The 20,949-nt window shown below is 45.9% G+C and overlaps 1 protein-coding gene across 2 annotated transcripts in view; it reads left to right on the forward strand.

Moving 5' to 3' along the window:
- The window catches only part of LOC142590498 (fatty acid synthase-like), a 177,394-nt gene that overhangs the window by 53,843 nt on the left and 102,602 nt on the right, over positions 1–20,949 (forward strand). For both annotated transcript variants that reach the window (XM_075702660.1, XM_075702661.1), the window contains exons 7-8: positions 9,091–9,392; positions 10,839–11,228. In XM_075702660.1, coding sequence (XP_075558775.1) covers positions 9,091–9,392; positions 10,839–11,228 — 692 coding nt within the window. The remainder of the gene's footprint in view (positions 1–9,090; positions 9,393–10,838; positions 11,229–20,949) is intronic.

Below are 20,949 nucleotides of genomic sequence, written 5' to 3' on the forward strand. Positions count from 1 at the left end.
CCCATTTTGGTGAGGTGCCTATCCTTACCACCCTTCTAAAGTAAAACCGAGATTTCTACCGACAGTATGAACCATGACTTTTCTCTGTTTGACTTTCATTGTGCTCTCCATTGTCTGACTATGCACAACTGGTGAACGTCGGTTTGTTGCTACTGTGATAAATACTATGAAAAAATAAAGCGAGATATGTTTTGGGAATGGCAAAGACTCAGTAAAGCATAAAAATTATGCAGATCCCGCTCACTGTGAGAATCGATAAAAGCGAAACTTTTGGTGCGGTTAGGCTTAAATAACGATAATTAGCGGTGATGTGGATGACGAATGTTTAATTCTTGGAATCTTTAGACCAACACGAGAGGTTCAATTGAGGGTAAATGTTACCTTGTGTGCACTACTGCTCTTTCTCTGCGTAGCACCCAGAACTCACTGGGATAGGTGTTTATTCGAGGCGTTGTTGTGCGCAACATTTCATAACCTCTGAGATGACTCAGCATTATAATTGTCTAACATGGCAAATTACATTGCGGCAGAAGTGTTGATAGAATTATGGGGCTGTAAGTGGCAAAACCACAAATGGATTATGCGGCGCGCCATAGTGACGGACTTCGGATTAATGTTCACACTTTATAATTTTCTTTAACATGTCCCGAAATTAAGTGCACGAGCGTTTTTTTTTATTTCATCATCATCATCGTCATCATCAGCCTGGTTACGCCCCCTGCAGGGCAAAGGCCTCACCCATACTTCTCCAACAACCCCGGTCATGTACTAATTGTGGCCATGCCATCCCTGCAAACTTCTTAATCTCATCCGCCCACCTAACTTTCTGCCGCCCCCTGCTACGCTTCCCTGCCCTTGGGATCCAGTCCGTAACTCTTAATGACCATCGGTTATCTTCTCTCCTCATTACATGTCCTGCCTATGCCCATTTCTTTTTCTTGATTTCAACTAAGATGTCATTAACTCGCGTTTGTTCCCTCACCCAATCTGCTCTTTTCTTATCCCTTAACGTTACACCTATCATTCTTCTTTCCATAGCTCGTTGTGTCGTCCTCAATTTGAGTAGAACCCTTTTCGTAAGCCTCCAGGTTTCTGCCCCGTAGGTGAGTACTGGTAAGACACAGCTATTATATACTTTTCTCTTGAGGGATAACGGCAACCTGCTGTTCATGATTTGGGAATGCCTGCCAAACGCACTCCAGCCCATTCTTATTCTTCTGATTATTTCCGTCTCATGATCCGGATCCGCCGTCACTACCTGCCCTAAGTAGATGTATTCCCTTACGACTTCCAGTGCCTCGCTGCCTATTGAAAACGGCTGTTCTCTCCCGAGACTGTTAAGCATTACTTTAGTTTTCTGCATATTAATTTTTAGACCCACTCTTCTGCTTTGCCTCTCCAGGTCAGTGAGCATGCATTGCAATTGGTCCCCTGAGTTACTAAGCAAGGCAATATCATCAGCGAATCGCAAGTTACTAAGGTATTCTCCATTAACTTTTATCCCCAATTCTTCCCAATCCAGGTCTCTGAATACCTCCTGTAAACACGCTGTGAATAGCATTGGAGATATCGTATCTCCCTGCCTGACGCCTTTCTTTATTGGGATTTTGTTGCTTGCTTTATGGAGGACTACGGTGGCTGTGGAGCCGCTATAGATATTTTCCAGTATTTTTACATATGGCTCATCTACACCCTGATTCCGTAATGCCTCCATGACTGCTGAGGTTTCGACTGAATCAAACGCTTTCTCGTAATCAATGAAAGCTATATATAAGGGTTGGTTATATTCTGCACATTTCTCTATCACTTGATTGATAGTGTGAATATGGTCTATTGTTGAGTAGCCTTTACGGAATCCTGCCTGGTCCTTTGGTTGACAGAAGTCTAAGGTGTTCCTGATTCTATTTGCAATTACCTTAGTAAATGCTTTGTAGGCAACGGACAGTAAGCTGATCGGTCTATAATTTTTCAAGTCTTTGGCATCCCCTTTCTTATGGATTAGGATTATGTTAGCGTTCTTCCAAGATTCCGGTACGCCCGAGGTCATGAGACATTGCGTATACAGGGTGGCCAGTTTCTCTAGAACAATCTGTCCACCATCCTTCAACAAATCTGCTGTTACCTGATCCTACCCAGCTGCCTTCCCCCTTTGCATATCTCCTAAGGCTTTCTTTACTTCTTCCGGCGTTACCTTCGGGATTTCGAATTCCTCTAGACTATTTTCTCTTCTATTATCGTCGTGGGTGCCACTGGTACTGTATAAATCTCTATAGAACTCCTCAGCCACTTGAACTATCTCATCCATATTAGTAATGATATTGCCGGCTTTGACTCTTAACGCATACATCTGATTCTTGCCAATTCCTAGTTTCTTCTTCACTGTTTTTAGGCTTCCTCCGCTCCTGAGAGCATGTTCAATTCTATCCATATTATACTTCCTTATGTCAGCTGTCTTACGCTTGTTGATTAACTTCGAATGTTCTGCCAGTTCTATTCTAGCTGTAGGGTTAGATGCTTTCATACATTGGCGTTTCTTGATCAAATCTTTCGTCTCCTGCGATAGTTTGCTGGTATCCTGCCTAGCGGAGTTACCACCGACTTCCATTGCACACTCCTTAATGATGCCCACAAGATTGTCGTTCATTGCTTTAACACTAAGGTCCTCTTCCTGAGTTAAAGCTGAATACCTGTTCTGTAGCTTGATCTGGAATTCCTCTATTTTCCCTCTTACCGCTAACTCATTGATCGGCTTCTTATGTACCAGTTTCTTCCGTTCCCTCCTCAGGTCTAGGCTAATTCGAGTTCTTACCATCCTGTGGTCACTGCAGCGCACCTTGCCGAGCACGTCCACATCTTGTATGATGCCAGGGTTAGCGCAGAGTATGAAGTCTATTTCATTTCTAGTCTCGCCGTTCGGGCTCCTCCACGTTTATTTCGCCGCTGTCTAAATGCGGCTGCCGCAGTCGGGATCATATCCACGACCTCAAACAATTCCATAGACGCAAAAGTACCCTGGTGGGCACAGAAGTGTTGGCTTGACGTGCCGCGGCTTCCGTAGTGTCGCCTAAACGGTGCAGTGCGCTTTAATTATTGCGGCTTTGCCCCTGCATGCCCTGCGTAAGTTGCCCGCTTGTCGTATTTCCAGGGTGTTATTTTTCATAGATAGCAGAAACTTATGGTACCGTACCTTGTACTTAAGTTTGTCCAGCTTCGCCGAAACTGCTGGAGCGTCTATAGAAATAGTGCTTTCTTTCCTTGTCGCGTCACCCTTTCTCTTTTCCCTTTGTTCCCTCACCCTACTTATATGGACAATGCGAACGAAGAGTGGTAAGGCTGTTACCCGTTTCGCGAATGCATCGTTTCTACCGATTATCTGCATCCTGTCTCCGCCCCCGTTCTACCATTCTATCTAGCTTCCCTCTCGTGTTGCCCGTTATTAGAAAGGTAAGCGTTGCAATTTCTGCAATTAGGTACGGGGGCTCACGGATAATTACAGCTGTGGAGATGTTAATGTGGCGACGCCCAGGGAGTTCCATAGGGTATTTTGCACATTCGACGTGTCGCACAGGTGTAAACGAGTTTCTCGCGTCGCCTTTTCTCTCTGTCGTGCTCCTCTAATTTATACGCACATTCTGAACCGCCCCCAGAGGCGGTGTGCGACACAACAGCTGCATCAGCAGCAGAAGCAGCAGTGGAAAATTCGAAAGAGGCAAAGAAAGCTTCGCTTTAAAGAAGCGAGCAACACGTGTAGATATAAGGAGCGACAATTACACCACAGGCGTGTCGACGAGGGCATAGGGCCATTTTGTAGTTGTAGTGTAATAAAGAAATTGCCTAACATGATGTATAGGAGGGCTTGTTGCTAATACATTATGTTAAAAACTTATCGCGCTATAAACACACAGGACGTAGAACACAGAGGACGCGTGTGGTGCGTTCTTTTCTACGTGCTGTGTGTTCGTAGCGATCTGCCTTTTTATATTGCCCGACACCTTGTCTGCCGATGACTCCGCTCCGGCCGGCAGAGTCCTGGCGCAAGACATTTATCGCAGGAAGTTGAGGGACCAAAATCGGCGTTGTGTCGGCCTAGTGTGACTGGGACTAAACCCATCTAAACTACTCTAAACCGCCAAAGCACGGGGACGAAATCTGTGGCTAGGCACCCTACTGGAGCGATGGTCGCCTCCTTTCCTACAGTGATGCCCCTAGCGGCAGTTTCTGTCTCTATAGCAAACTGGGCCCTAGTTTAGCCAGCACTAAAAAGTATGGATAGGCTTTGTTGCTATAATTTTTGTTATAAGAAACAGTAACGTTTTTTCGACGACTTAATCGCCTTTACCATTTTTTTTGTCGTTGCGTCGGTTGTTTCCTTATGTTGTCATTCTGCGCGCCTGTTGGTGCCAGCGAGGGATGCCTCCGAAGCTCTAACGATGCAGTTTCGCCATGCACGCTCTCACCGTGTCGCAGAATATGCCTATGACGCGGGGTAGCCTTCGAGGTGCTGTATCGCTGCGGAGTAGCACAGGCCTCACGTGCTTTCAATTGGGGTCATTGCTCCGTAATTCGAACGAAACCCCAAGTAATCAAAGAAACTGTGCGAATTTATTTTTTGTTCTACTGTTTCAATATATGCAACAAAGGAGCCACTGCTTCTCAAAATGCAAGTTTCACTTTCGCGTTATGACCAATTCCTCTGACGGAGAGGTTAACCATTTTTTTATTTAGTTCCTCATCCCGCACTTTCTGTTTAACTTTCTTTCCGTAAACCATTGCTGCCAACTGTGCATCGATGTCAGTCTGACTGGGCCTAATTTCCGAAACGCCCCTGCAATCACGAACATTGCTCCCAACTGCGTAGCAAGAAAATGAAAACTCTGAAAAACGTGTCATTATAATATACTACGCAGTATGCGGGCACCTATGAATGCGCTTAACAAAACGATAAAACAAGAAACTGCAACTTATAAGCACTTTCGAGGAATTACTTCAGAAAATGATCATATTTTCATCAGATTAAAATTATTTCAAAGGTTTTTCAGCTTTCCATCACTGAATGTTTATTTAAGCATTCCTGCAACAGCTTTTGAACTTAAGTGGTCTGTCTTTATCAACGCCTGGCTGAAATGGCCGCGAACAAGGTTATGTCCTTGATTCCAATCAAAGTGCATGCTATGAAAACACGCTGACAGTCATTTTAGCATGCACTAAAGCGGATGAAGGGGAAAGCCAACACGCTCACGAGACGTTGATCAAATTGCTTGACATACTCATTCTAATGTCTTGTTACTTTTTAAGGTGAAGGGTTCGATTCCCACCAAAGGGTTCGTGTTGCTTATTTAAGTGTCATTTATTTAACTGTGCCCTAACTCCTCCTTCAGTAACCACCAAAGGTCGTTGCTTCGACTCCCATCAAAGGCCGTGGGTTCGAGTGCCTTGATTACCTGCGCTTGAATTAACGTTGTCCTCATTACCACCAAAGGCATCGGGTTCGAGTGTCTTAATTAAATATACCCTAATTAACTGTGCCTCCACTAACTTCCTTCTTCTTAACACCAGGGGTCGAGGGTTCGACTACCACCAAAGGGCTCTAGCGGCTTAAATAACTATATTAATTAACTGTGTCTTAATTTACGTTGTGTCTTTGGTAACCCCAAAGGTCGCGGATTCGAGTGCTTCACTTAACTCTACTTTAATTATTTCTGCCTTAATTAACTTCGCCCGAATTAACGCCAAAGGTCGCGGATTGCACCCCAATTTCGGCGTCATTGAATTTTGGTGCCATTGATGTTTCCGGACGTTCAAATTATTCTTCCATGAGCCATATAACGCTACCGGCTTAATAAAGAACACAGTTCTACGCAATTCTTAAACACCGTGTTTTTTTTCTGTTTGGTGATGGCGAAGCTGAAGATGGTGGTAACACGTGACGATGAAAAAATGTTACAGTGATGAGGATGACGTGGAAATTACACCATCGTCATCGTCTCCATAACGACAACGGCAGAACAACGCGCATATGACGAAATTTGGTTCATTCGTATTTCATAGCAATTGGTCATTGCACGAAAATGACAGGTGTATTCTGAGATGCAGTGGTAGCTTTGTCACACATTCAAAAATAGCAGTCCAGAAATGTACGCATTCTTGTTACCGCGGAAATGTACGCAATATACCGCCATGGGTGCCGAATTTCATAGCAGTTCCCAATTTGGGAAGCCCAGGAAACATCACCCCCATGTCATAGTAGCCAGTTTTTGGGTGTAGCACTACACTTTCCACGAACATTTAAGCTGCGCATTAGGTGTAAACAACAGCGATGAAACACTTCGTTAGTAGCGTAGGAATTTTAGTATATTGTTTTCAGAGACAGTGCAAAAACACACAAAAGGAAAAAAAAGGACACGAATATTATCCGGGCGTTGCACTTGCAACTGGAATGCCAGAAAATGTGGGGCAAGAATAATGACGTGACGGAACTACATGATAAGGGTTTTCACTGGTACTTGGCGGCCAACACTTCGTGTTAATGTTTATTTTTGGAGTTTAAAGCATGAAAGAGATCGCGGACAGAGAAACGCGCACATTGAAACATATTAAAGTGAAGCTTTCTTTGCGATCCCTCCCGGACATTCCTGACCGTGGCTGCTGCGCATACTTCTGTCGAGGCAAATAGCTCTCACTTCAGAGAAAGAATAATTGCGTCCCTGAGAGTGACATGGAGCCTCCATTCCCTAGCAGAACTCGATGCTTTGTCCATTAGGCCACGAACGCATGTGTACTTCTTTCCTGCCAACAAGTTGTTCATAATAACTGCCGCGTAATATCACATGGCGTAACCTGCGCGCGCGTGAACACATACGCGCGGCACCAGTTTCCTTTATGCAAAAGACGCAGCAGTACATGCACTAGAAAATTTTACAGCATTTGATTAAAGGCTAGATGAAAACTTCGCTTCACATAGATTCGAAGATATGCGTTGGATTTTCATACATTTTGAAGCCTTTCTCTCTTCGATTTGTCTAAGGCGGCTGCTACTGCGCTGCTTTTCCACTCTGCTGTAGCTATATTGCACGCTGTGTCCAGAGGTGCTTCAGAGCTTACATATACATGGCGGGACCGCGGCAGAGAGGAAAAGCGGCACAAGAAATTAGTTTGGACCTTGGCACGACATCGTTGATTTGAAAATTGTAACAGCGCTAACACATAAATCCGCATAGTAACCAGGAGGAGACACAAGCGCTCACACGCGCAGAATGCCCCTTGGAGCTCTCCTGGCGTCGCCACAATACCGTCTTGACGGCTGAAATTATGCGTGAGCCCCCGCAAGAAGGTTGCAGAAACTGCAGCGCTTACCTTTCAACTAACTTTCAGCCACTCAGATAATGGTAGAGGGGACGTAGGGAGAGGAGGCAGAGAATGAGTAGAACCTATGCAGTCGCGAAACGAGTGAACAGCCTCGCCGCTCTTCGCTAGCAGTTCCCATATGTGGCGGAGAGAGAAAGAGAGAAAGGGCGCATTGAGAAGACGACGAAATGCTACTACTAAAGATGACAGCTGGGGCAGACAAACTGAATAGAAGTTCTACGTACGGTACGGTGTGTTTCTGATATTTCCCAAGACAAAGGCTTTACAAATTTTGAGCGGACAACTGACGCACGGCATGCAGTCTTCAAGTCGCATTCTAGCACCGTGACGCCTACGTGGCACTACGGAAGCAGTCGCGTGTCAAATGAATAGTTTTCTGCCTGCCGTGGCAGCTCTACAACTATGACACTGTTTGAGGTCGTGGGTTTGATCCCTACCGCGTCAACCACTTTTTGACGGGGACCACATAGAAAAACTCTCGTGTGCTTAGATTTTAATATTTGTTAAAGCAACACACGGGGTCAAAAGTATTCCGTAGTCTTTCACTAAGGCGTTCCTCATAATCCGATTGGGGTCTTGGCCATATGTAGCTCCATAATTCCATAAGGTTTAACACTTCTGCCACGATGTGATGTGCCATGTCAGGTAGCGGCAATGTTAACCTTCTCGGAAGGCATGTACAATGCCGCACAAAGACGCATCAAGCATACACGTCTCGCTGTGTGTCCTTTGCAGTATACAGAAAAATCGCAGTAGTGTACTCATGGTAACATTTAAGACCAACTGACCACTCTCGTATTGTACTAAACGCTGAAAAAATTGAACATTCGCCGTCAAGATCACCGCTATCTATCGTCAGACAAAGCAAACAGCACAAAAAGCTTTGTTTAGGTAACGCCCACGGAGCGTGGGATCGGCATATTTTTTTAGAGCGTAGCTCATAGGCGGCCGTTCCTGTGGTGAGCCTTGGCGCCGGCCTAACCGAGCGAGCGAGAAAATGATGAAAGAGTGAACGCGAAGCGCAGCGGAGGATGAAAGACACGATGAAGAAAGCGGAGGAGGAGGATGCAGCGGAACCAGGAGGCGGAAAAGGCGGATGCGGAGAGTATCGCCAAAGCGTGAGACGAAAAGGGCAGTGCGGCGACGATAGCTACGATATGGCGCCAGAGTAGCGCGCGTCGTCTAGGAGGTCCGTCTGCGGCGGCTGCTCTGAATCCCGCCCTCGCTTCACCTACGCGCTGCCTCTCGCGATCACCAGATTAGTGAGGCAGTCGCCCCCCACTTCGCTCCATTTTCAACGGGCCGCACAAGGCAGATTGTCCGCGCCAGGCAATGTATAGCGAAATGAAAACACGTATAGAGCTGCACTCAAATTTCGCATTATGGTGCATCGTAACAGTCGCTTATTTTTTTCATTTGTCTCATTGCTTTATACGTTTCCTGCTAGTGTACTCATCCTTTCGCGCTCAATTTTCCGTCACAGTTGCAGCATCCAACTAGATGTGCAACACGGCCTATAATTGGCCTATGAATACGGATTTGCCTGCTGGTTATACGCAGCGTATATGTCCACTATATGGCACTGTTAGTGGGGTCATATGGGTCCCGTGTAGTGACTTTAATTCTAACCCAAGTAAATCTAGCTGAATCTAAATCATAATGTAAGTACGTTTCTGGCTTATGGCTGTTCAGAATATTTTTCACTTTACCCGCGTCTTCCTACAGGTGTCGCCGTTGTGGCCAAAGTGATCCTCGCCATGGAGACTGGCACTATAGCGGCCAATCTAAACTTTGAGATGCCGGACCCGGACATGCCCTGTTTGCTCGATGGGCGCGTGGAAGTAGTTGACAGGCCAATGAAATTCGATGGTGGAATGGTAGGCCTCAGCTCTCAAGGCATTGGTGGTGCAAATGTGCATGCGATCTTAGAGGCCAATTCAGGTCCGCACGTTGACAGTCTTGCGCGCCAGAAGCCAGATCTTCCCAGGCTTGTAGTTATGGCTGGAAGGAACAAGGATTCGTTAATGGTGAGTTCCTCTACAATACGACTTTGTCGTTCATTGCCTGTACAGCCAGCACATATTTTACGCTAAAAAAGGATTGAAACGTCAGCGTGCAGTATATTGTTAGCTGTTGGAACCGGCTATTCTGTGACCTAACTACACATATAACAGATTCTGCAGAATTGTTTTGTTGTTGACTAGGGCTTCTATCATTTTACTTAGCTGGCATTCTGGTACAACTAGGTAGAGGTATACATTTATTTTTCCACTCGTAGTACGTTTTCTAGAATTTTAGCAGGGAAAATTCAATGTGCATTGCAGAAACAGCGTTGCTTGCTCAAACTAGAAAAGCACAAAAAATATGTCACGAACATATGCTAAATGAACACGTTTTAAAAATGTTTTCGTACAGAAATTAACGTTCCATTGATCGCAAATTTAAAGCAAGTTCAGGTGTCAAAAAGATTACAATAAGGAATTTTCTTTCGGTAAGGGAGTGAGTCGGTTTACCTTTCTGCTGGTCACAGAAAGACACAAGGGAGGCAGGTTTAAGTGAAGTGCTTCTCTTGTCTGCTAACGGCTTCGAGTGGCACGCAACATTGTATTAGTAGGCTTCGACGTACCACGATTTAGCTTGTCGATGTTGTTTTATTCGTTCATATTGCTTTACCTGCTACTAAAGAAAAAACAACCCTAGGTTGTTGCCAGCGTTGTGACGAATCATTTGCTTTGGCTACAGAAGCGAACAACAGAGATGAAAGCGGCATCTTCGCATGTTGGTATGCTCTTAAACCAGCAGTTTAGAGTGGTCGAGCCGTCGCTAAGGCTGTGGACGCTGCCTCGCTACCAGTCAATACGTTTCGAATATCGTTGGCATTTCAAAATCCTCGACACTGTTTAATCAAGAACGGGCGAAACCGCCGCTATATGTGTACCGCACAACAAAAGGGAAGATAAGAAAAACGAAACAAAACAGGCAGGGTGCGTCACGTGAACGTTACGCGGTTACTCAGCTCCAGTATTGGACAAGGTAGGGAAACAACAGACGAAGTAGTGTAGCATGTTTATCCTCTATAAAGACCAAACATACGATATGTTTACAACAGCGTGTTTAGCGATGTATCGGTACCATTTTTGTGATGCGAATTCGTACTGATTATGCGGCGGTGTCGGATGTCTTTTTAAATTCATTGTTTCTCTTGCATTTTTTACTTGCCAGTTTCACTGATATGCATATAAGTAATACAATACCTCACGTATTCAGATCGTTACGAAATCGCAAATGACGCGCTCATCTCAACCTATAGGATGCCGTTATCATCCAATGACCCCAACATACAAAGTCGTGACTGCAAGGCTAGGCGGCGCATCAACGCATCTAGGACCTTGAAAGGGAGCACAGTGTGTAAATAATAATTATTTGTATTATCAAACATCATAATCCTTTCCTATGTATCTCCCTCTTCGCAGCGCACTCTCTGTCGAGTAGAGGGCGAAGGTCCGTACCCGGACTCCGGGTATGCCCTCCTGAACCGTGTCGGGCAGCCGAGCGTGAAGCTGTTCCCGTATCGAGGCTTTGCAATCGTGCCAGTGGACAACACGGACAGCGAAGTCGTTAAGGTGGTGCAGCGGGCTTCGTCCGAAAAGCGACCCGTGTGGTTCATCTTCAACGGTATCGGCTCCCAGTGGAACGGCATGGCACGGCAGATGATGCACTTTGACCTCTTCGCTGACTCCATCCGCAAGTCGCAGGCGTTTCTTCAAGAGCAATTCGGAGTCGACCTGATGGATTTGTTGACCTCCGAGGAGCCCCGATGCAAGAAAATTCTCGGGCCTTTTGTCTCTATTGCTGCTGTGCAGGTGCGTATCGTAACGAGCATTGAAATTCTTTCAAGAAAATCGCAGTGAATCATCCCACTGGGATTGTACCATGCTCTTTCTTGCAGGCATATTCTGGCATATCTGTTCAAGAAGTTGCGCGCGCTAAACAGTACACTGAATGTGCCTGTACTGGCTCTTTTCATGAAGTCTTTTTGTAATATTTAGAAACAGCCGTTTTGAAATCAATTGAAGGTTCCTTCGGAGACATGCCATCGGTGGCCCTGACCTTGGGCTGACGAGTGAGAAGGGTGACTAGCCGGCAACTAACAGAAATCAATTATTTACCTTTAACCTAATAGTTTCAGTGACCTCATCGTGACATTGAAACCACCGTGTTGGCTTAGCGGCTATGGTATTGTGCTGCTGAGCATAACAATTTCAGATTCCAATTCCTACAGATCCCTATTACGGGTCCCAATCAATACAGACGTGCTGATTGGGACCTGCAAGGATGCTAGCGTCGATTGCGATAGGTTATGGCCAGGTAGCATCTTTATGAAATCGTGCAGACATATATAGGGATGAGTGTAGCAAAAGGAACATTCAAAGCCAAGGGAAAGAACACAATTGAGCATCACTGGTTTCAGTGTCTACCAGTGAGAAATAGGCGCAGAAAACGTTCCAGGTCCTAGATTATGTTTCAATGGCACGGCAAATATAGGTATATTGGGCAGAAGTACGACTGATTCTAGCATGTGATATATATATATATATATATATATATATATATATATATATATATTGGACACAGAATTGGACACAGATCAGACGTGTGTCCGACACCTGATGTTGTGCAGCGGATGGGGTAAACTACACCTAATGCAGCATCACATCTGCTCTACGAAATGCTAGTTCTGTGGTGAAGATCACCCCACAGGTGACAAGGCGTGCAAGGAGCGGTACCAAATACCATATGTAGTAAGAGTAAGAAGAAGACAACTCTCCAAAGTGGACATCAAGATGGAAGCGGCCCAACCGACAAAAGAAACCCCTCCAGGCACCGGAAGGCGCTCACGCTCAAGAATCACATCAAGATCAAGCCAGCGCTCAACATCGAGGGGAAGAAACCGTTCCAGGTCTCGGGAGGTGCAGGTGCGCTTCGAGGAGCATGAGCTGAAGACAAACTAGAAGAAAGAGCCAGGAGAGACCTGGGCCAACAAAGTGAAAGGTACTGTGAAAGTCACAGTTGCAATAGTCTCGCAGGAACAAAGCAATGATGCCAGAGTAGAACAGCTGATCAGAGAGGTTATATCACTAAAGGAAGCAAATGAAGAACTTAAGAAGCAGATGCGGGAAATGAAGAAAGCGTTGTGGACAGAAAGCGGCAGTGTGGCAATAGCTAAGCCGATATGTAAAAGTAACAGCCAGGAAGAAGAAGACATAACGGCGCCCAAAAAGAGAGCTGTAGTTCCGGAGGTAAAAACGATGCGCTCGGTTCTGGAGGAGATTAGGAATGCGATTAGGGACCTAAAGGACACGGTAGACAGCGTTAACCTTAAGGTGGATAAAACATGGAAGTGGAAGTTAATAGCCGAGAAAAGGCTGAAAAAGCTAGAGGCCTAAGGAGAGGATGAACAATATATGCCCTCGGAAGCCAAAAGCGCTAGAACACTCCCAGGAGTGGTAGGTGGTACAGTTAAGAGAACAGTGACAGGGGGTAGGAAATCAGGGGGCAAAGACAATAATAGTGGATAACAGAAAGAGACTTAGTGTGTGGCAGTGTAACTGCAGAGAATTTCAGCAAAAAAGAGCGTCACTATCACAGATTATCAAAACGGTTGAAAATAGGCCGACATTAATAGTGCGGCAGGAAACACTAACGGAGGAGATCGGGCTGTCCGGCTTCAACTCGGTCTGCAAAGTCAAAGAACCGGGCAGAGGAATTGCCACCCTAATTGACAAGAAAATTGCCTACATAGAGGACAATCTAAAATTACGGGCGAGGAAAATTGAATACATATTGATAGAAGTGGTCCTAAAAAGGCGCAGAGATAAAGCGCAAAGCTTGTTCGGCCTCAACATATATAGCAGTCCCAGAGAGATGAGACAGAGCTTCAGAACAATTTTTAATAAGGCCATGGGGGTAGCCACAACTGCTCCCCTCATAATAGAACGGGACTTCAACGCCCCACACCAATCTTGGTGTTACCGCTGGAGTAGTAAGAAAGGGGAAGGAATCTGGCATCTCGCCACGGATTTAGGCCTTTCTCTTATCACGAACCCAGCCTATCCTACCAGGTGTGGCAGTTCCACGTGTGGGACATTACCCCGGACTTATCCTTCACTTATAACTTACCCATGGCAGACTGGATCAACTCTGGTGCGGACCTAGGAAGCGACTATTATATACTACACATAATAGGAGAAAAAACGGGGGTGAAGGTAGAGCATTTCACTTACATGGAGTGGGATCACTGTAGAAAAATAAGAAAAGACAGAGCGGACACAGATAGAAAGGGACGCATCAGACTACTAGAGTTGGTGGCTCAGCTTAAGGACGACTTGAATGCAGCAGCTAAGGCTCTAGAGACAGAGGAAGAGGTCGAACAAATTGACAGTAGATTGGCACATTTGATCGAAGCCAATCAATTGATTTTACAAAGATGGAACTGGCAACGCTTAAACAGAAGACTTAGGAAACGAATTGCTCAGCTCAATAGGAATATAGAGAAACACGCAAGATATTTGCAGAAACACAAATGCGATGAGGTGTGTAAATGTGTAGATGGAAGGATAAAACCTGGAGGCAATTGGAGTCTGCTCAGACATCTGCTCAACGAAAAAGGCAATAAATCTAATAGACGTATGGCAGTGGCGAAAGTGCTACACCAGGAAAGTCAGACTGCAAGCGCACAGAGCATAATGGAGTGGTTTGCAACTGAATACTTGCTTCGCAAGAAAGAGGATCAGGATGTGAGTTATCTCGATTACTTAGGGGTAGAATGCTAATATATGGATCAGGAATTCACCGAAAGTTAGGTACGCACGGCACTGCATGATGTGAATAGCTGGTCAGCAGCTGGCCCGGATGGCATCTCTAACAGACTACCTAAGAATTTGGATGACGAATGAATAAAATATCTGACCACATACATTATTGAACTATGAAAAGATGGGGTATATCCAGAAGAATGAAGGACGGCCAGTACTGTCTTAATACCAAAGCCGCGCAAACAACTGAACTTGGATAATCTCAGGCCAAATTCGTTATCATGTCTAGGGAAGACAATGGAGCATGCCATATTGAAGAGGTTAACGAAATACGTAGAGGACAATGACACCCAACCGTATAATGTGATTGATTTCAGATCAGTCTTGTCCATACAAGAGGCCATGTTGTTAATGAAACATCAACTACTATTAGCAAATCCAAAAAACACTCGAGCTCTCTTGGGGGGGGGATGTCGAAAAAGCTTTCGAGAGAATTAAACATAGAAAGTGATTAGCGAACTGGGAATTGGGCAGAAAACTCTATGAAGTTGTCAAAAACTTTCCGTAGTAATCGTTTAGCTCACCTGAGGTTCGGGGATATTAAATCAAAGAAGATGGATCTCGGTGATAGAGGGATGCCGCAAGGGTCGGTCTTGTCCCCTATGCTTTTCAACTTCGCCATATCAAAAGTGGGAAAGGGATCAAAAGGGATAGAGGGCATTCACTTTACCATTTATGCAGACGATGTGACTACATGGACCGCTGAAGGAAGTATGGGACATGCAGAAAGCAGACTTCAGAAGAGCATTTATGAGGTGGAATCTATTTTAGAAGACATGGTACTCATAAGTCTGAGCTCCTTGCACTCAATAACAGGAGAAGGGGTAGAACACCGAGGGGATATGTTCCCGAGGAAGAACCCAGGTTTTTACTAACCACGAAGGCAAACGAATCTATTAAGCAAGTAGAATCCATTAGAGTCTTATGGTTATTCCTGGAGGCAAACGGGACCAACGGAAGAACAATAAAACACATCACAAGCAAGACTGAGGAGGTAATAAGACTGCTAAGGAGAATCACTAACAAACACAGAGGGTTGGAAGAGGAGAGCGCCGTGTGACTGGTCTACGCTTTCGCCTTGTGTCACTTCTCATATGTAGCTGGGAGGCTCAGTTGGACACAGACAGAGCTAAACAAGTTCAACAGATTAATTAAAAGGCCAGTCGAAACAACAGTGGGGTTACAGATAAACACGCCGGGTAATAAATTAATGAACCTGGGGCTCCACAGCACAATAGCCGAGATAATTGAAGCACAGAAAATTGCCCGCAGAGAGAGGCTCTCTGGAACAAGGTCAGGTAGAGCAATACTAGAAGAGGTAAGGTGGTGCCCAACCGAATCCAAAATTTTAGGTGAAGGCACAGTAGAACTAAAAGATAGCATAAGAGAGATAATTAAGACGACTCCTTTCCCCAGAAATATGCACCCGGTGCACAACCTGGAAAGACGAAAGGCAAGGGCCGAAGCTCTGCGGCAAGAGATAGAACATACAGAGAACATGCTGCTTTTCTAGATGATGCATGGGTCAGAGGAAAGAAAGCCTTTACGGCAGTAGTAGTAGACGCAGAGGGCCTCACTCGGCATGCAATTACAATCATGACTGAAGACACGACAGTCGCGGAACAATTAGCGATAGCATTGGCTTTAAGCAATAAATGGACGAGGATTTGCAGTGACTCTAAGATGGCTATTAGACACTTTACCAATGGCTTTGTAATCAAAAGGGCTGCCCAGCTAATCGGTGACTTGGACAGCCAAGGGATTCAAATCCGCTGGTTTCATGCGCAAATGGGGTCTGTTGAGCCATCTCGGAAGAATTTAAACGAGATGGCTAACGCAGCTGCACGAGGACTTACTATCCGTGCACTACGCGATTAGGACCTTAATAATATACAGGAGGAGAACAGGGACCAATTACTTATACATAATGAAATCACGAGGCAATACTCCATCAAAAGAAGGGAATTCCCAGTGCCACACGCTAAGCTCAATAAAGCTCAAGTGGTGACTCAGATTGTTGCAGACAAGAACTTATTCAAGTCCAAACTTTATTAACGAGCTATATCCAGAAAGAGAGGTACCAATCAATTACGAGAAGTGTAATGGCATCATTACTCCGGATCGCATGCTTTGGTCGTGTCATGTGTCTTTCACAGACTGTGACAAGGACAGAGACTGGTGGTGGCGAATCCTACACAGTGCAGTTCTTTTCGATCAAGTACGGGCCGTCCACAAGGCTCACGATACGCCGGTAAGGTTAAACCTTACTGTGCCGACGTGGGAGCCGCCTGCGTCAACCTAAGGGTTGATCTCCAGGACATTAATAAAGTTCATCATATCATACCATACCATACGGATCCGTAGCAGTTTTGGTGGAGGTTGCGGGGTATCTAGACCAGGACAATATGCTTCAACCACCTGGTTTGCCGTAGCAACCGCCTTGCTGGACTGCCTTCATTACCGGTGATGGTTGATAGAAACGTCACGCAATGAAGACGGAACCTGGACTCTACAAGCTCCAGCGGTCTCTTCAGTAACAGTTTCTGCGACGTCTGACTCCTGGAAACCCCAGCATATCATACAGCCTCCAACTTTCGCAGGCACGTCAGGCGAGGGCGTGGACCAGTGGCTCATTAACTACAAACGGCTATATTGGGATGGTGTAAGCCACCTCACAAAGGTTGTGTTTTTTGACGGACATGACGCTGACGTTGTTGGATAACACGAGGATATGCTTACAATATGGTATCGCTTCATGCCTCAAATCATACAGCGTTTCGGTGATTCCGTCGCGAAGAAGCAGATAGAACAGACACTGCTTCAAGGAGCCAAGTTCCAGGTGAGACGTACACAACCCATATAGAAGCCATACTGAAGTTCTGCAGAACGGTCAATCCTCGCACATTATAGAGGCATTGTTGGCTAAATGTTGAAGAGAATCGCCGAAGATATCTATAACTTCCTCATCGAAAAGAAGAGCCTCAACTTAGTGGCGACATAATCCACCATTGCCACACTTTAGAGACCCTAAAGACGCAGTGCATTACACCGATCCATGGGCGGCACGCAAATATTACGAATGTTGTAAGCGTAGACGACTGCCCATCACTTGATCTCTCATCGGCTATTAGGTAGATAATGCGGGAGGAGCTGAGTGGACACGCAGATATCACCTACGACATGCCCTTCCGTGATGCTCAGCAGCTTTACCATCCCCCACTGGCTCATTTATCCGTTGCAGCAACTGGTGCGGAAAGCTACCGCGCGAGGCCAACATCAAGGATAGAACTGAATTACCGCCGGGAGTCTAGTTACCCGCATACTGCCGGATATACGCGTCGCTCGTGTGATGGCTACCTGTAACCAAACGAGCGATGTTATCGCCCCGAGCATCATAACACCTCTTTCTAAGGGCACCTCCTGTGTGTACCAGCTGTGGTGCCACTGGGCATATTTCTCGAATCTCTCGCCAGCATGGCGAAACCCCTAGGTGGTATGTTCATCATCGATGTCATATTGGCCCGAGAGGCGAGACTTAGACTATCTCTGGTCTCGAGGATCACTTGCAAGGACCTTCCCCAAAAATCGCCGCTGTTATTTTCCTCTTTCCGACCACAGCTCGACTCCGCCATCTCCACGCCCAAGTTGCTCTCCCTGGCCGCGGCGGCGTTCATTGTCACCACTACCACTGCCGGGAAATTAACCGGCGGCACCGATGGAGGTGACATCGCCGGGAACAATACGACACAGATGACTATGCCGGTTAGAATGTTGCGAAACAAAGTTGAAGTATTGATCGATGATATCTCTACAATGTCCTTGGTGGACAGTGGGGCCATGATATCCGTTATGAGCCTTTCTTTCAAGAACTGCCTTCGTCCTAATGTGATTTTTTTAAGTAGTCATATTAGATTTCTTGGTGCAAGCGGAGAAATGCTTCATTCCCTTGGTGCTTGCGCTGCGAATGTTTCACTGCCTAAGAAGTGCTTCTTAAATGATTTGTTGTTCTTGAACAGTGCATGCATGATGTTATCCTAGGAATTGACTTTTTGAAAATATTCGGGGCATCTGTTGATTGCGGTATCGGTGAGGTTTCTATGACCAGCGTTATTGTCCCAGGAATTGTTGATGAATCATCACGTCAACAAAATACATTTGTTGTTGCTGATGACATGACGCTTCCCCACTGGTCGCTGATGTCTGTTCCTGCCATTTCTTTTGTTTATACCAGCGGTTCCTTTGACGCCATGGTTAAAGCACTCACTGATTTATTTGCTCAGAAGGACATGCTGGTGTCTAGTAGCGTTCTTTCCGTGACCAATGAAGCAACGACGTTGTGGGACCTACACTTTTTGGCCGTGCCGTATTGCTTCCGAAACACATGAAGCTCGTTGTGTTCGATGACGACACGCCCAGCTCCATTACGTGCGGTAGCGACAAGATGAATTACCGAAATGGCGTGCTATAACATAAAGCCATTCCAAACTTTCTTGTATATTCCAATTCTGCGGTGAGCCCTCCACGGCTGGTGAAAAAATTTTTGGGCCACCCCAACTTCTCCTGTCTCGCACGCGACGTCACGAAAACCGTGATAGATCCCCATCTGACATGATGTGTGCACACTCATTAAGCATGAATAGACCGTACTAAAGAAAAATCATTATTTCTCATTTCTCAAATCATGTTTCGTCGTAGTACTCTGCCATTGATTAAACGTTTTCGGACTGCGTCCACTTCGGCTGTCTGTCACGCGACATCACAAAACCGCGAAAACTCATAGCGCCAAAGTGATGTGCACGCGTTAAAGTAACGTTAAAATAACGAACAAAATTGAATTTTTTCGAACAGCCCAAGACTACCCGGTGCCAAAATGAATAGAAGGTGGCTGCCCGCAGATTGCTTTGGCATTAGCTACTCGGAGCGGCCGCAGTGCATGAATTTATTTGCGTACAATAAATATCTTTCCGTGGCACTGTAACGTTATAAAACCCTTTCGGCACTTATGCGACATCACTTTGCCAACCCTTGTTTGCTGAGGATCTGTTTTAGCGGCATTTTCGACTCGCCGTTGCACGCCACCGCGATTTTAAACAAGCTACCGCAAGCTAAGTAAGGGAAAATGGAGCAATCGTAAACGCCCGCACATCCCTCTTCATCCGATTATCATTCTTCAGTGTGATTGCTTGGCCCCTTCCAAACCCTTTCCATTTGAGCGTGCTCCACGCCTCTTGTCAGTCAATTAGCTAATAAAAGCGCTCAATGTAGGCAATGTTATTCATTTTGAAGCCCTCCTATTTAGAGCCCTCCTATAAACGACGAGAGCGTTTGATTGGGCTGTACAGGCAACACCGCGGGTCACCGCCCCATACTTGCGCCGGCGGTTACGTAGATATGACGTCAGGAGATCGGAATAAAAACATGTTAGAATAGTTTTACGCTAAAGGCCCATGAACAACCTGTCTGCGCCCTTCCCCGGAAAATTAGGAGCATGGTCAGGAAGTCTCTGCGTTTACGTGGACGTGACGCCTTAGTACAGTCTCTATCCCTTTAGGCTTCCGCGTTTCACTTCTTCCAAGATGGAAACGGTACCACCATACCATTTAGGTACGCTCACCATCGGATGGATACCGGCTCAGCTCACTCTATCCGGCAGAAGCCTTATCGAGTGTCTTCTTTGGAACGGAAGATTATTGCTGTGCAAGTGCAAGAGACGTTAAAGAAAAAGGTCATCCAAGAGTCATCGAGCGCGTGGACAGCGTCAGTTATCCTGGTGAAGAACAAAGATGGCTCTTGGCGGTTCTGCATTGATTACAAGCAGCTAAACGCTATCACAAAGCAGTATTTGTACCCGAGCCCACTAATGAATGCGGTAATAGATTGCGTGTATTTTGCCTCCGAATTTACGTCACTCGGTTTAAGACCGCTTTTCGGCAGATACCTATGGATCTCGTCGACAGAGAGAAGACAGCATTTTTGACACCGTGCGGTTTGGTCGAATTTCACTTTATGCGGTTCGAGCGCTTCGTAACACTCCCGCCGCTTTTGAGAGATTCGTGGACACAATTACTCGCAGATTAAGATGAGAAATATGCTTATGTCACGTGGATGATGTTGCCATTTTCGGCCGTGCGTTTGAAGATGACAACACGCGCCTTAGCCTGGTTTGAAGCTAGCTTTATTCTCAACTCCGGAAAGCGGCGGTTTGGAGAGCGCTATACATTGGTTCTTGGTCACTTGGTGAGCAAATATGGAGTCCGACCTTACGTACGGAAAATTGGGGCAGTCAACGCCTTCAAGCACGAGCAGTCTGCACGAGAGTTCCACAGTTTTCTTGGATTATGCTCGTATTTCCGCCGCTTTGATCCGACATTCGCTGACATTGTGTATCCATTGACGAGTCTGTTGCAAGAAAGATGTATCCATCAATGTGACACCACAGTGTAAATCGTCGTCGTCCTCCCCTTCTTCAGCAGCTATAAAACTAGAATGAAGACCTTTATGCGGCGCGGTACTACTGCGGCACGAGGGCTATCACAGCCGGCATAAGCGCAGCTGCCCCGCAGTCTCATATACATCCTCTCAGCCAGTAAGTTCACAGGCTCCTGCCAGACGAAGAACTATATGGGTTTATGTACTGTACGTGCTGTGTTACTGTTTGAATTCCCGTGCGTTCAGTCGGAGCACCGGAGAAGTGGGCGAGGCCCATGTG

Source organism: Dermacentor variabilis, chromosome 8 (genome assembly GCF_050947875.1).
Source record: "Dermacentor variabilis isolate Ectoservices chromosome 8, ASM5094787v1, whole genome shotgun sequence".
In the NCBI taxonomy this organism is placed as follows: Eukaryota; Metazoa; Arthropoda; class Arachnida; order Ixodida; family Ixodidae; genus Dermacentor; species Dermacentor variabilis.